The 13,983-nt window shown below is 37.7% G+C and overlaps 1 protein-coding gene across 1 annotated transcript in view; it reads left to right on the top strand.

Annotated features, from left to right (window-relative positions):
- The window catches only part of LOC107573527 (uncharacterized), a 49,170-nt gene that overhangs the window by 14,601 nt on the left and 20,586 nt on the right, over positions 1-13,983 (top strand). Inside the window, exons 4-6 of the mRNA XM_016259956.1 lie at positions 3,583-3,635; positions 3,763-3,837; positions 3,954-4,038. Coding sequence (XP_016115442.1) covers positions 3,583-3,635; positions 3,763-3,837; positions 3,954-4,038 — 213 coding nt within the window. The remainder of the gene's footprint in view (positions 1-3,582; positions 3,636-3,762; positions 3,838-3,953; positions 4,039-13,983) is intronic.

The raw sequence follows: 13,983 nt of genomic DNA, 5'->3' as shown, positions 1-13,983 counted from the left end.
ACATCCTCCATAAAATGCACTGCACACATCTGAATATTTGGGTTGAAGTGTTCTGGAACAGTGTTGTAAATACAACTTAACCACTGATTTCTAGTCGTGTCCTCTTTTGGAAGACCAAACAACGTAGTTTCACTTTAACAACGAAACACAGCGTCTTCACGACATGCCGGCGGCGGCAGCAACAATACTACAGCGAGAATAAAAGTTATGCCTTCTTTCTTTGCGTGAACATTTGGGCGGCGTTATGCAAATCTTCCCACATAGTGAGGTAGACATGTGGGGGCGTGTTAGAACGAGCCGTTTTAGGTAGGCGTGGTTGACTCTTAACTTTTATAAAGAATATCTCTTTGGATTTGAGACTTTAGTCTTTGCAACTTCAGGGATCTTATCTATGCACAATCAGCTTGTAACACTCCAGAGAGAAAGGAAAACTTGAAATCGCATCATATGACCCCTTTAATATTCTGACATAAATGTTACTTTCATTTTCAAAATAATCAGTAGTGGACTGTAAGGAAGTACATCCGTTAAGTATTCTTGTACAAATGTGAAGTACTAAGTTTTCTTTTTTCCTCACAGGACAGCAACTCTACAAAAATATGTTTTTTACAACATGATGCATTGTTGTAGATTAAACTACCCAACAGTATGAAGTAGGCAACTTTAAATTTAATAACCTTGAACGTATTCAGAAGTAAACTGCAACATGCACAGTAGTGCAGCAGAAATATTACTTTATTTTTCAGAACAATACTGTACATACCTTTAATATACCTAAGGTATTGAGAGTAAAAGTAGAGTATGCAAGATAATACTTTTACTTAAAGGATAGTTCAGCCAAAAATTAAAAGTTCTGTAATCATGTACTCACCCTCAAGTTGTTCCATTTTTGGGTGAAATATCCCTTTAGCTAAGGTTTTAAATATGACTAGTTGTTTTTCCCCAATGTGGTATTAGTAGTTACTAAAAGTAGTTTACTAAAGTACCTCAATATTTCTTCTACTAATTACTTTGTCATAGCTCTAAACAGTTTCTCTTTTCCCTCTTTCCCTAAATCAGTCCAGACCCCTGTACTGCAGGATAAAGCTGAATGTCCCAGTGCTGGACAGGTTTTTAATGGTTTTCGGCTGAGCAGAGAGGCCCTGACAGTGCTGCTGGATCTTCTGAGAAGTGAATGGCAACAGTGATGGGGTGCCACAATCCAGACCCTGGTGTTTCTCTTCTGTCTGGCCAGTGGTACATCATACAGAGTGGTCTCCAGAGTGTTTGACATGCCTCGTTCTACTGTCACCGCATTATCCTCAGAATCTCTGAGGAGGTGCTGGCCATTCACCAAGAGATTCACCTCCTGAAGACCCCAGAACACATGGAGGCAGGGCTGGGCTCAAAACTGAGGTTGTTTTTTCTAATGTTAAACCTAAGCTATGTTGTAAAAATTACTTTCAGTAATGTGTAGAACAATTTGGTTTGTGCAAAAAAAATTATTTACAGGACAAAAAAATAAACGTATAGAAGAATATTTTGTGAAAAAATTATAAGCTGCATTAAAAAAAATAACAATGTACATAATTACTTCTCTTTTATTTACACGTGAATATGCAAAACAAAAATACAAAATGTACAGAAAGTACTCAGGCACATTTACAGATAAATTACACTACAAAAATGAATAAAGTATACAACTTATTCATTTCATTTTTAACTTACATCACAAAAAATAAACTACAGAAATTAGGTTGTTTCATTGACAATGTGACATTTAAAAAAAAAGATAATTAAAAACGGTAATGTACCCATTTTTTCCACTGCTTTCTCTACTTGAGAGAAGGGTTAATAAATAATGTATTGTCTCCATTTTCTCCCTGCTCTCCTGTGCTCTTCTCTCCTGTCTCTCTCTCTGGAGTTTGATGTCCTCCCCGTCACTCATTGTTTACACAGTGCACAGTCATTGTAGGTACGACGGCTAATCAAAATGGTACTTACCTGCGCTTATCCGGATTGTTCAAACCGACTTAAAACTAAAAGATTACGTTCTCTCGCGTGAACTCATTCAGGAGTGGTGACTTTCCACGTATTCCCAACTTCTGAGCCCGCTCGCCTGAAGTTATGGTTGATTGCTCTTCGGCTGGATATCAACACACCCATTAACGTAAACTACGCCAAAGCGCATACACACCTCGTGCGCATGCTCAAAGCAGTTGGATATAGTGGTGTATTAGAGGTAAAAAATGATATAAATACTGTTGGGTTTCTGGCACAAACCGATCGTTTCGTGTCTTAGGACATCAATGTGTCGTCACGAGCCGCAAGGTTTAATTTGGATTTGTCTGTGCATGTTTTTTTTACTCTCATAGATTTTGTTATCATTGCCATGCATTATACGACTGATAGACTGCAACGGCTGGGGTTAAAAATCATCGAATGTGTTCTACTGAAGAAACAAAGTCACCTACATCTTGGATGCCCTGCTGAGGGTAAGCAGATAAACATCACATTTTCATTTTTGGGTGAACTATCCCTTTATACACCACTGTTATCATCAATGTTTAAAGTTGTGCTGTTTAAAGGACCTGAAAGCCATACTCAAGTAAAAGTACAGATATCTTACCAGAAAATGACTTTGGTAGAAGTTGAAGTCACCGTTTAGAATAGTACTTGAGTAAAATTCTTAAAGTATGTGATATTTATTGTACTTAAGTATGAAAAGTATTATTTTTTTTAAAATCTTAAACATACTTAAGTATTGAAAGTAAAAGTACAAGTAAATGCAAAATGGAAAAAAAGCAAATAAATAATAAAAAAATGTTCATGCACGGCTTGAGTAGCAAGATTGTGTTCAGTTTGAACTCTTTCTTCCATTTTGTATCTTTGGGTAAGAATCAGAAGCACTTCATCCGGTACTTAGTGTCTTTCGTTCCAACATGAGAAAACATTTCTGGAATCTGCATCTGAAATAGCATTTAGACGTATTTACACAGTTTATGTATTTCAGATGGGGACATGGATGCATTTAACCTGCAGTCACAGATGAATAAATAATGTTTTGTTTTTAACATAAAACGCTGAATACTGATATTTGAAATGATTTTAAAACATAAAAAAACAGTCGAAATGTGAAATTAAAACCGCTGTTAGGTGGCAGCAAGTGACTGTTAATGAGTGAGCCATTGAGAAACGATAAATGTTTCTTAAGCAGCATATTAGAATGATTTCTGAAGTATCATGTGACACTGAGGACTGGAGAAATGATGCTGAAAATGTAGCTTTGATCAGAGAAATAAATTACATTTTAATATATATTGCAATATAAAACAGTTATTTAAATTTGTAAAACTATTTCACAATGTTACTGTTTATACTGTATTTTTTTTTAGCACAAAAAACTTAGCAGAAGATGTTGAGTTGAAGAGACTTTATCAAAACTATTTAGAAATCGTAATGTTGTCAAAATTTTGAATGGTACTGTATAGACACTCCATGTCGCCCAACTACATAACCTATGCCACTGATCAGTAACATTTAATCTTATAATATAACATCTTTTTCATTGTGTTTATTTCACATGTTCGATTGTCAATCTAGAGGAAAAAGACGGCGTTTAATGGCTGTGACTTCCTCACTGAATGGCTATACAAGTGAGTAAGAGAAACGTGACTCTGTGTGTTTTGCCAACACTTTATGTCTATTTCCTTGTGACGTTTATACAGTGAAATGGTTAAATGTGTTTAAATATGTTCTTTATTTTTTGCTCTTGTCTATTAGTAAAAACCCTCGGACAGAGCGAACACCTACAAATTTTCATACAATTCCTTTCGTCCAGAATTGGCTTCTTGAACAGTAAGTAGATTGCCTAATAAACGTACTCTGGCTGTCTCTCTCAGTTTTCATTTCAGCTCTGAATGTGATTTATTTGCATGACAGACATTACAGTCTAAATGCTCTCTCTCTGTCAGTCCCAGGCCGCACATCCCAGCTTCTCTACTTCTAACCGATGAGCAAGCTGCAGTGTTGATCCAGGCTTTCTGGAGGGGATATAAGGTGAGTACTAGGGCTGTCAAAATGACTGAAAAACTAAATTCGAATTTTCTACTTAAATATGATCAAAATTCGAATTATATTCGAATTTAAAAGGCATAATTTCAGTTGGGGGAAAAAAGATTTTGGCTTCTCTCCTGAGGCCACAAGAGGGCGCATCGAGCAAAATATTATGCACGTTTCTCCAAAGCGTAATAAAATAACAGACTATCTTTGAAAAAAAGTGCATAATGTTTCAAATAATGTTTATAAACCATATACAATTAATAAAGTTGCTTAAACAATTAGAAAAAAAACAGCACCATGCATGTATGTATAGTTTAATACAAAGGACCGAAAACCAATCACAAAGAGTAGGCTACTTTCTTAATTTATAAACATGAGATACAGTGGGATGGGGAAAACCGCCATAATGTCTTTTAGACATGTTTTTTAAAAGTTGAACTTGCATTAATTTTACATGGCTTTCTAAACATGCCGCTCTCTGCGAGACGTGAGTGCAACGGTGATAGATGTCCCTCTAGAAAATGTGATAAATTTGCGTTCTGTGTGAACGGCTTTGTTTCAGTTTTGACGTAAACAACATCTTCTCCACACTAATGCTCTCATTTTCCGCAATATATGAATGAACAATGTAGCAGCATCGCATCTAGTGGGTTCAACTGGATAGGCTAACAAAAGCATTCAAATGCATACATCGTCATCGTATCCCGTGCGCCAATGATAGGCTGCCTGACGGCTGACGCAGACCTTAAATTTGAATGCAACGTTTTTGCATTCGAATGTTTTTTTTTTTTTTTAATTCGACGAATTTTTTTGACAGCCCTAGAGAGTGCAAAAACTTGTCACTGAAAATGCCGCAGAGATGTTATTGGCTGTCAGGGTACTATGCTTTTTTAGAGTCATAAAGGTTGAGAACCATTGCTCCTGTTGAACCACAAAATAAAATACAAACTCATGACATACACCCTCATAATCAAACACTGTGTCTACACTGTACGCATGTGATGAGACAAAATACATTTGAACCCATTATAATCTGCAGTCCGTAAGTTTTGCCTCTTTGTCGCCATCTCTGTTTGAAAACCTGGAATTGCAGCTGTGTGTGCAATTATCTTCCTTGTGTGGGTTGTGAGTCGGCGCGGCTCCAGCGTAGATGAATCTAATGTTCTGAAGAGTATGTGTGTGTGGCAGTCAGTCACCGCACCGGTGTGGATATTTACTGTACTTCGCAATCACAGATTCTAGCCTACGTCTTGAAATATGACCCAAATAAGAATTTTCGCCGTAAATTGCCATCTGAACAAGTAACAAGTCTGCCACGTTTGTTCTGACCAACTGAGGAAAAAAGCATTACCATAAATCTCGCTACCAATGGTGATTAAATCTAAAGTTCAGTTAGCTCATATCACATCAAACCGCTCAAATTATTATTATTGATATACTTTATTCTCAAATGATTGATGTTAACAACATCAGCATTGGTGACTCTGAGTATAGTGTGTATTAGCGTGTAGATTTCAATTTCTGCACAGTCTAATTTAATTGTCATACTCTTCGAATTTCATATTGAGAAATCATTTTAACCCAAAAAGCAAATTAAGCTCCCTTCGAACTGGTTTTCTTTCAAATACATATCTTTGTAATCCCGGGCTAACTGTAATCAGAAGCACATTTATAACTGGAATATAATTGAATTTCATTCACATGTGTTTCATAAACACATAATCCGTTCTGGATTACAATCCGCCATCAAAATTATACATTTAATTATTCTGGCTGCTGTGAGAAAAGGCTATAAACGATGCGCCACCTGCAGGATCCTCACATGCGATAGCCTAGTAGCCGGGACAACTTCTTTATGTTTACAGACGTGACGTAATGACGCAGCAGCATGCTCGAATTTCCTGCGAAAACCTACCCGTACCATTCAAATTAGAAAACATTATTATAAACGAACCGTTGTGAATCGGGCTAAAGTAAGGCGATAGTTTTGAACACTGGCTGGTTATGTACTTGCTCAAATATTGATTTCGGATCATTTTTAACCAAAAAAAGTTACGGACTGCAGCTTTAAAAAAGGTAACCACCATTATTTCTTGTGAGGTGAAATTCTTAGGGGTGGGGAAAAATTTGATTCACATGAGAATCGCAATTCAGTCTTGTAGCGATTTGCATTAATTCACAAATTTAAAAAGTTGAATTTTTAGTTAATTTAATAATAATAAGAATAATAACATGATGTTGTCGGAACAAAACAGCAATGTAGGAGGAAGAACAAGTTCATCCTGTCCCATTTTCAGTGAGGGCAAGTATTTGGAAAAATTTTATATTAATTATTGATAATTTGTGATTATGGCAAGTAGGGTTGTGCCAGAATAGTGAATCCGTATTCAGAAAGGCACGGAAAACGAACAACGCATTCTACGCATTGAAATAAATTTTTTCCTCCTATCTCTTATTTATAGGGGTTCCATAGTATGAAAGGATTTCCTTTCCGAACATGGTATTCGGATTTGGGCATGTACAATATTTTTGATTTATTAGGAAATTCATCGTTAATAGGAAACACTGATTTCTTTCTACCCATATTATAGACTGGTGTGTTTTGCATCAAGATACTGGTGCGTTTGATGTGCAGTGTGCACAAAAAAGTGATGAAAAATCGTGAATCGTGATTAAAAATAGAACATTTGTGAATCGATTTTTAATTGAATCGTGACCCCAAGAATCAATATGAATCTTCCCACCTCTAGTAATTCTTGTAATATCTTTGAATGTAAATAATCCTGTACATCATAATCCAATTCATGGAAACACGTGCAAAATGTTAATCAAATACATTATAGGCTAACATTAAAATATATGTCAGGTATCTCAAAAATAGTACAATTCAAATGTACTACAATTCAAAATACAATGCAAAAAACAGTAACATATTCCAGGGCTAAGTCTGCAGGGCAGTAGCTCTCCAGGAGCAGGGTTGGAGATCCTTGGCATTTGGCATAGCTCTTTCCTTAGATGTTTATTCACTTTCCAATGGTTAGATGCAGCTGGTGACCGAAAGACTGTAGGTGAGTCCAATTTTTAAGCGAAACAGCCTTGACAATGTTTGCTGCATTATCTGTGGTGATACGCACCTGTCGGTCCTTGCTAAGGCCCCAAGATGCGAGTGCATCCTCCAGAGCCTGGCAGAGTATTTCGGCAGTATGGTCATCCGGAAAATATGACGTCTGCAAGCATCTACTTTGAAGAGCCCACTCCTCGTTGATGTAGTGAATATTGAGGCTCATATATGGCTCAGATGTGCGGCTGGACCATATGTCAGTGGTAGTGGCACAGTTCCTTAGCTGAATTTCCAGCTTTCCACGGCAAGCTTCATAACACACATTTGTTTTAATAAAGTTCAAATAGTTTTCAGTGCAAAATGAACAGTTTCAAGTCAGTATGTGAGGCTCACTACTACATACTCAAGATCTTTAAATCACTCAGCAGTTCTTCTGCTGAAAAAAAATAGCATGTCTGCTTTTTCAGGAGACAAACAAGCCCGCTCTTGACTGATAATGTCCCCAGCAGTAGAAAATGTAAGCTCTGAGAGTGTCCTTCTTGTCTCACCACCAAGTTACTGGACTCACTGAGGACAGTGTAGATGGAAGTAATCTGCAGTGCTTTATCTCCGCCTGAATCTTCTATCTACTACTGCTGACAGTGGTCTCTGTTCTTAATTTAATTGCCATGTCCTCCACAGCAAACAGCTCCTCAAGGGCAGAGAGCTTTGGCCTCTTCTGTGAACGAAAAAGAAAAAAAGAAAATTAGTTTAATGTGAGTTAAACTTGATCAGTTGCTGTCAACTTTAAAGCATTTTAGCATCGATTTAGCGAGCTATCTATAGCTATACATCCAAACTAACCTTATGGAGATCCCAGTTTATAGGACTACAGTAAGTCACCGCGCAAAGAAATGTTAACTTAACTAGTACACAAGCATGTACCACAACAGGTTAGCTGATTTTGTTAGTTTGTTGTTTGTTTGCTAAACGTTAACCTTACCTGTCGGAGTCCTTACCTGTCCCAGTCATTGCACAGCTGTCTTCATGAGTAGTTTTGGATGAGGACTCGTGTGGTGGGCATGGTGCATGAGGCTCTGTGGCAGGAGGACACTGAGAGGATGACTACTCCGGCTTGGTGTTCTTATAGTTGAAGACGGGGCAAGTTTCTGCACTTATGTTTATTCTGTGTACTTATGTTTATTCTGTGCAGTCAAGTGTGCTTTATCAGATTTGTTGTGTTGCCGATCTTGGCAGCAATTATCTTGTTGCAAATATTGCATTGCGCACTGTTGTCATCGAGTCTGATGAAAAGCCACACTTTTTATCTTTTCTACATCTTTTACATCTAGGGGGGATGGGACGTTTACACACTACAGCCCGTTTACACATGTGTGAGCCACATCTCTGGGCATAACCAGCGTAAACTAGGGGGTGCACTGACTAATCGACTAGTCGACTTCAATGCTCTGCCATGACACTTTAAGCTTGACGTCGACTAGTCGCTGGTCCTATAGAGGGCGCAACAGGATAAGAAATCTTTGAAGGACTTCTACATTTATGATCCGTTTCCAAACAGTTAAAATGACTAATAAACATGTGAGATTATATTACTGGATGCTCGAAATGGAACGGGAGAATGCACGTTTTAAACAGCTTATCAAATCTAGTTCAAATCTAATGCGCTGCTGCACTTCGCGTGGGACGCGCACACAGAATCATTCAGCGCGGAAATGTATTGTCAACATTGTTCTGTGATTTCTCAATAAAATAGCTTTGTAACTTAAAAGTTCATGCATATATTTCTTAATAACTAAATCCCACAGCTTCACTACTAGTAGAGAGACGCTGCCAGGTAGAATCAATTCACACGCAATCGCTCTCTCTAATGCATTCATATGAATGTAATCTTTACTGTGCTACTTTATCTGTATCTGATTTAGAACGAGCAGAAATCTGTGAAAAACATAATGTCTCAAAGACAAAAGAACTGATAAAAATGAGCTGTTATAGGAGCAGTAGCCATGTGGGCAGTGCTGTGTCATATGCCATAGCTGTGCACAAAGTGTTCATCACAGCTCCAGACGTATTTGTACATTAATGACGTCATCAGCGACTAGTCGACTTCGACTCGACTTTCATCACATAAAAATCGACTTAAAAAATCAGAAGTCGTTCAACCCCTAGCGTAAACTAGTGTTTTTCCTTGATGCCTTGCCACAGCCAATCACCAGCACTTGATTTAGGCACATCAAGCAATGCTGCATGCTTGCTGGCTCACAGACGTTGACAAGATTAACTCCTAGGGTATCGAAATTTGGTACCAAACGACAAGACATTTTTTTGATACTCTATGGTATTGAGGCAATTCCTAAATGGTTTCAAATTCGATACCCAGCCCTAGTTTAGGGGCATCATATCCTTTGCTATAAAGTAAGACGCTGCTCTCGTTATATCCTTGCTCCTTTTGGATCGCTTTTCATAAGGAGTAATGGGTATGAAGAGTGACACAATCGATTCTTGCTTTGGTACAGCCCTGCTATGAGTGCTACTTGTTGACAGAGAAATATCGGCCCACATTTTCTTTCAGTGTAGTCACTGGGATGGTGATTTGTTGTGTTGTCAGTCTTGGATGTCAACAATTTCTGACATATTTTCCAGATCGCTTTAATCTGCGCCTGGTCGCTTTTAAAATAGCCAAACCACTTCCATATAACTGCAGTCATGGTAAAAAAATTTCTCATCTTTGGAAGATAACACAAAGTTAGTTTCACTTTCACTTTTACTTTCCTCGCCCGTTCCACTCATTTTTGTTTCCTTGTGTCAAGTTCTGTTGACTAATAACTTACAGTGTGCAGTAGGAATGGGTGTGAACTTTGAGCCAACAGCTGCAGAGCATATCATTGTTATCAACATACATTTTTATCACAACCCAATTTTAAATAGTTTTATCACACAGCCCTAATATACACTTTTGCCGTTTGTTACAGTACAACATTTAACATTTTTCTTTAATATTTCTGGGTAAACAGTATTCACCTCCAAATTATTTAACATTTATTTCTGTGTAAAATAATAAAATTATTAGAAAAAGGGTATACTATTATGCTTGTTTTTAACTTTTTCAACATTTAGTTAGTGTTTAATGTTGCTGTTTGAGCAGAAAAAAAGATCTGCAAGGTTGCAATGCTTGCAGTCCACTCTAAAAGGAGATATATCCGTTCATTTATGCTTACAAAGGTTCTGCACGATCCTCTTGTTTGTAAACATTCTCAGGGTCTGAATCAGACTTTATTTGGTATGGCAAAATTGACGACATTGTTAATATTTATAGCTGAGCAGATTAACTTGTGGTTATGGTAAGGTGTGTGACATTTCTGAAGCGGTTTGCCAATCACAGCGCGCTGGGCCAGCTAATCAACCAATTTCCGAAGGAGGGATTTCATCAAAACAGGAACTTAACAGGGCGTTTGAGACAGACTGGGAAGAGAGGTGCTGCAAAAATATAAAATATGTGAAAATCATTTGTTTTTGGAACAATCAAGCATGAAAACCTATTCTATTATATTGCAAAAACCAAATCAAGACTTTGTAAATAGACATAATAGAACCCCTTTAAAATCCAACAAATGAAGATTAGTGCAATCTGGTGGAAAGAAATAAAGAAAGTAATCTGTAAATACCATGATGCAGCCACTAGATCCCGATCTGTCAAAGTCAAAGTCAAAGACAGTGGGCCTCCCTTTTGACACAACATACACAACGTGCCTTCCTCCAGTCCCTAACATCAATAATGCTATTATGCAAAAACATAATTCCAAAGACTACAATCACCAAAAAGCGTTGTTTTGGGAAACATAATGCAGACAAGTCCAAAATGATATAATTATCAAGCAGGATCAACCAATGAAGTCACATATATCAGAATTTAAGCATTTAATCCAGAACAAGGCAATAAAACATGCTTCAAAGACGGTGCATTCTAAGGCTTCGTTTACACGACTACGATGTAGTCAAAAACAGAAAAGTTTTTCCCTTGTGTTTTTAAAAAGTTTCACGTATACACGACAACGTTTTCAAAACGATTTGCGTTTACACATATCCGCGAAAACGCCCAAAAACGCTGTATTACGTATGCCAGGCCAGTAGTTGGCGCTGTCACCTTGTTAGTAAACAGTACCTGTTGCCGTGTGTAAATGATGCGTCTCTGCTGTTGGTTGTAATATCGGTGAAGTAAATCCACACTTTGCTGAAGAAGCGTTAGCAAACTCTTGAGCAGCAACAACACTACCATGTACTAGAGATCTTCACGGGTCCACTTGGAGCGGGTTCGGGTCCAAAACTTCGACGAGTACCTCGGACACAGGTCGGGTTTGGTATAAGCTGCCTCAGGTCTCGGGTAATTTAAAATAAACATGCTTTTCCCAAATGGACCCGATATGACCCGAATTCTTTTAAACTATCCCGAATGCGTCATACATTCATTCATTTTCTTTTTTGTGTGCAGAAGCCTTTCGCCGGAGATCAGGTTGCAGACAACAGCGAATCCATGATTAGGCTATCGATTTATTTTTTATCAAACTATCACGTTTATTTTTCAAATCCACTGGTCACAATTGAAAGCCGAGCTCAGAAATAACTTGTATCCATCAGGCAGGCACTAATATAAAGTAGCCTAATAATAAATTGAATAAATGTTAAATAAATCAAAGTAATGGAGAACCGGCCAAATCAGTCAACAGGACACGGGGATTTTTCCTGACTGACTGCGGGGGCTGCAGGCTGTACACACGTCAATGCCGTTTACGTTTGGGTCCAGTCGGGTTCGAAAATAAATGCCGTCGGGCCGAACTCGGGTCTAATTTCATCGGGTCTGTCTCGGGTCGGGTTTTTCTTTAAAAAAAATTAATTTATGCACGTCGGGTTCGGGTAAGAAGTGATTCGGGTCGGGTACAGATTTTAGGACCCGAGAAGACCTCTACCATGTACGCCGCCATTGTTGTGTATGTTTGTTCACGCTTGCCTTTAAAATCGACACGTTCTGAGCATGTCTACATATCTAACACGTACTGCACACATGCATGACGTCACCGTTTTCAAAGATTCCCATTTTGGATGTTTACACGGAAGCAACAATGGTGCCGTTTTCAAAAATATGCGTTTTCAGTCCCCAAAACGCAGTTGTCGTGTAAATGAACAGGCAAAACGCATAAAAAGTTTCCCGTTTTTGGCTTTTAGGACCCGAGAAGACCTCTACCATGTACGCCGCCATTGTTGTGTATGTTTGTTCACGCTTGCCTTTAAAATCGACACGTTCTGAGCATGTCTACATATCTAACACGTACTGCACACATGCATGACGTCACCGTTTTCAAAGATTCCCATTTTGGATGTTTACACGGAAGCAACAATGGTGCCATTTTCAAAAACTTGCACTTTGAAACCCGTTTTCAAAAATATGCGTTTTCAGTCCCCAAAATGTCGTTGTCGTGTAAATGAACAGGCAAAATGCATAAAAAGTTTCCCGTTTTTTGGCTGAAAACGTTGTCGTGTAAATGGACCCTAAAATGAGGCGAATAATGGTAGATCTTGTGATAATAAAAACTTGTGTCAGCCTAGAGTGTGAAACATGTTGCAAACATATTTAAAACGATATACTTACCAAACAGAATCAGCTGATGAGTCAGATATCAGGTGGTCCTGATTAGTAATCTGGTACCTTTGTGGCCTCTATAACATACTCATTACATTCCTTGTTTTATGCTGATACCGGCAATAGTTGTCGTGTAAATGAACAGGCAAAACGCATAAAAAGTTTCCCGTTTTTGGCTGAAAACGTTGTCGTGTAAACGGCCCCTAAAATGAGGCGAATAATGGTAGATCTTGTGATAATAAAAACTTGTGTCAGCCTAGAGTGTGAAACATGTTGCAAACATATTTAAAATGATATACTTACCAAACGGAATCAGCTGATGAGTCAGATATCAGGTGGTCCTGATTAGTAATCTGGTACCTTTGTGGCCTCTATAACATACTCATTACATTCCTTGTTTTATGCTGATACCGGCAATATCTTAATTTTTAATTTCCATTATTTTGTTTGTCTCCCATTTTGAAGTAGAAATCGCCCCTTCTCCCTAGTACACAGTGTAAACATTATGGAACATAGTGGACATTATTGAGTGCACTCATTCAATCCCACAATGCACAGCAATAACGAGTGTTCAACTGATGTATGCACAACGGCTTGAGAATACCAATAATAACCCAGAATACCCATAATGCACTGTGAGAATTGCGCACGAAATGAATTGCCACGTCTTGCCAGAAGATGACGCACGCAGCTGAATCATCCTTTCATCCATTAATTTTACAAAGCGCTCGTCCACAGAGTACAGCGTAAAACAGTACAGATATAAATTCGGTAACACTTTCTATGAAGCCCATATTTATAACACATTATAAGGGTATTCTTAAGGCATTATAATGAATGCATAATGCATTATAAAAGACCTTATAATATGTTATATCATCTTATAAATAATCATAACAACAATTGGTTACACTTTATTTCGATAGTCCACTTTAGACATTATATTAACTATAAGTAACTTTGTAACTACATGTCAACTAATTCTCATTAATTTGCAACTACATGTCTACTAACTCTCAGAGTAGACTGTTAGGGCAGGTTTAGGGTTAGTAGAATAAGTTGACAAAGAAAGTGTACGAAGATATTAAGCAGACAGTCTACTAATACTCTACTAACTGCTAGTTGACATGTAGTTGCAAAGTTACTTACTGTTAATAGAATGTCTAAAGTGGACTATCGAAATAAAGTGTTACCAAAGTATTATAATACATTATAATGCTTACGCATTTGTGGTTATAAGTTTTAAGAT

This window comes from Sinocyclocheilus grahami, unplaced genomic scaffold (assembly GCF_001515645.1).
Source record: "Sinocyclocheilus grahami isolate Dianchi unplaced genomic scaffold, SAMN03320097.WGS_v1.1 scaffold1968.1, whole genome shotgun sequence".
Lineage (NCBI taxonomy): Eukaryota > Metazoa > Chordata > Actinopteri > Cypriniformes > Cyprinidae > Sinocyclocheilus > Sinocyclocheilus grahami.
The sequence above is the reverse complement of the archived record's forward strand: the minus strand, read 5'-3'. Positions and strand labels throughout refer to the sequence as shown.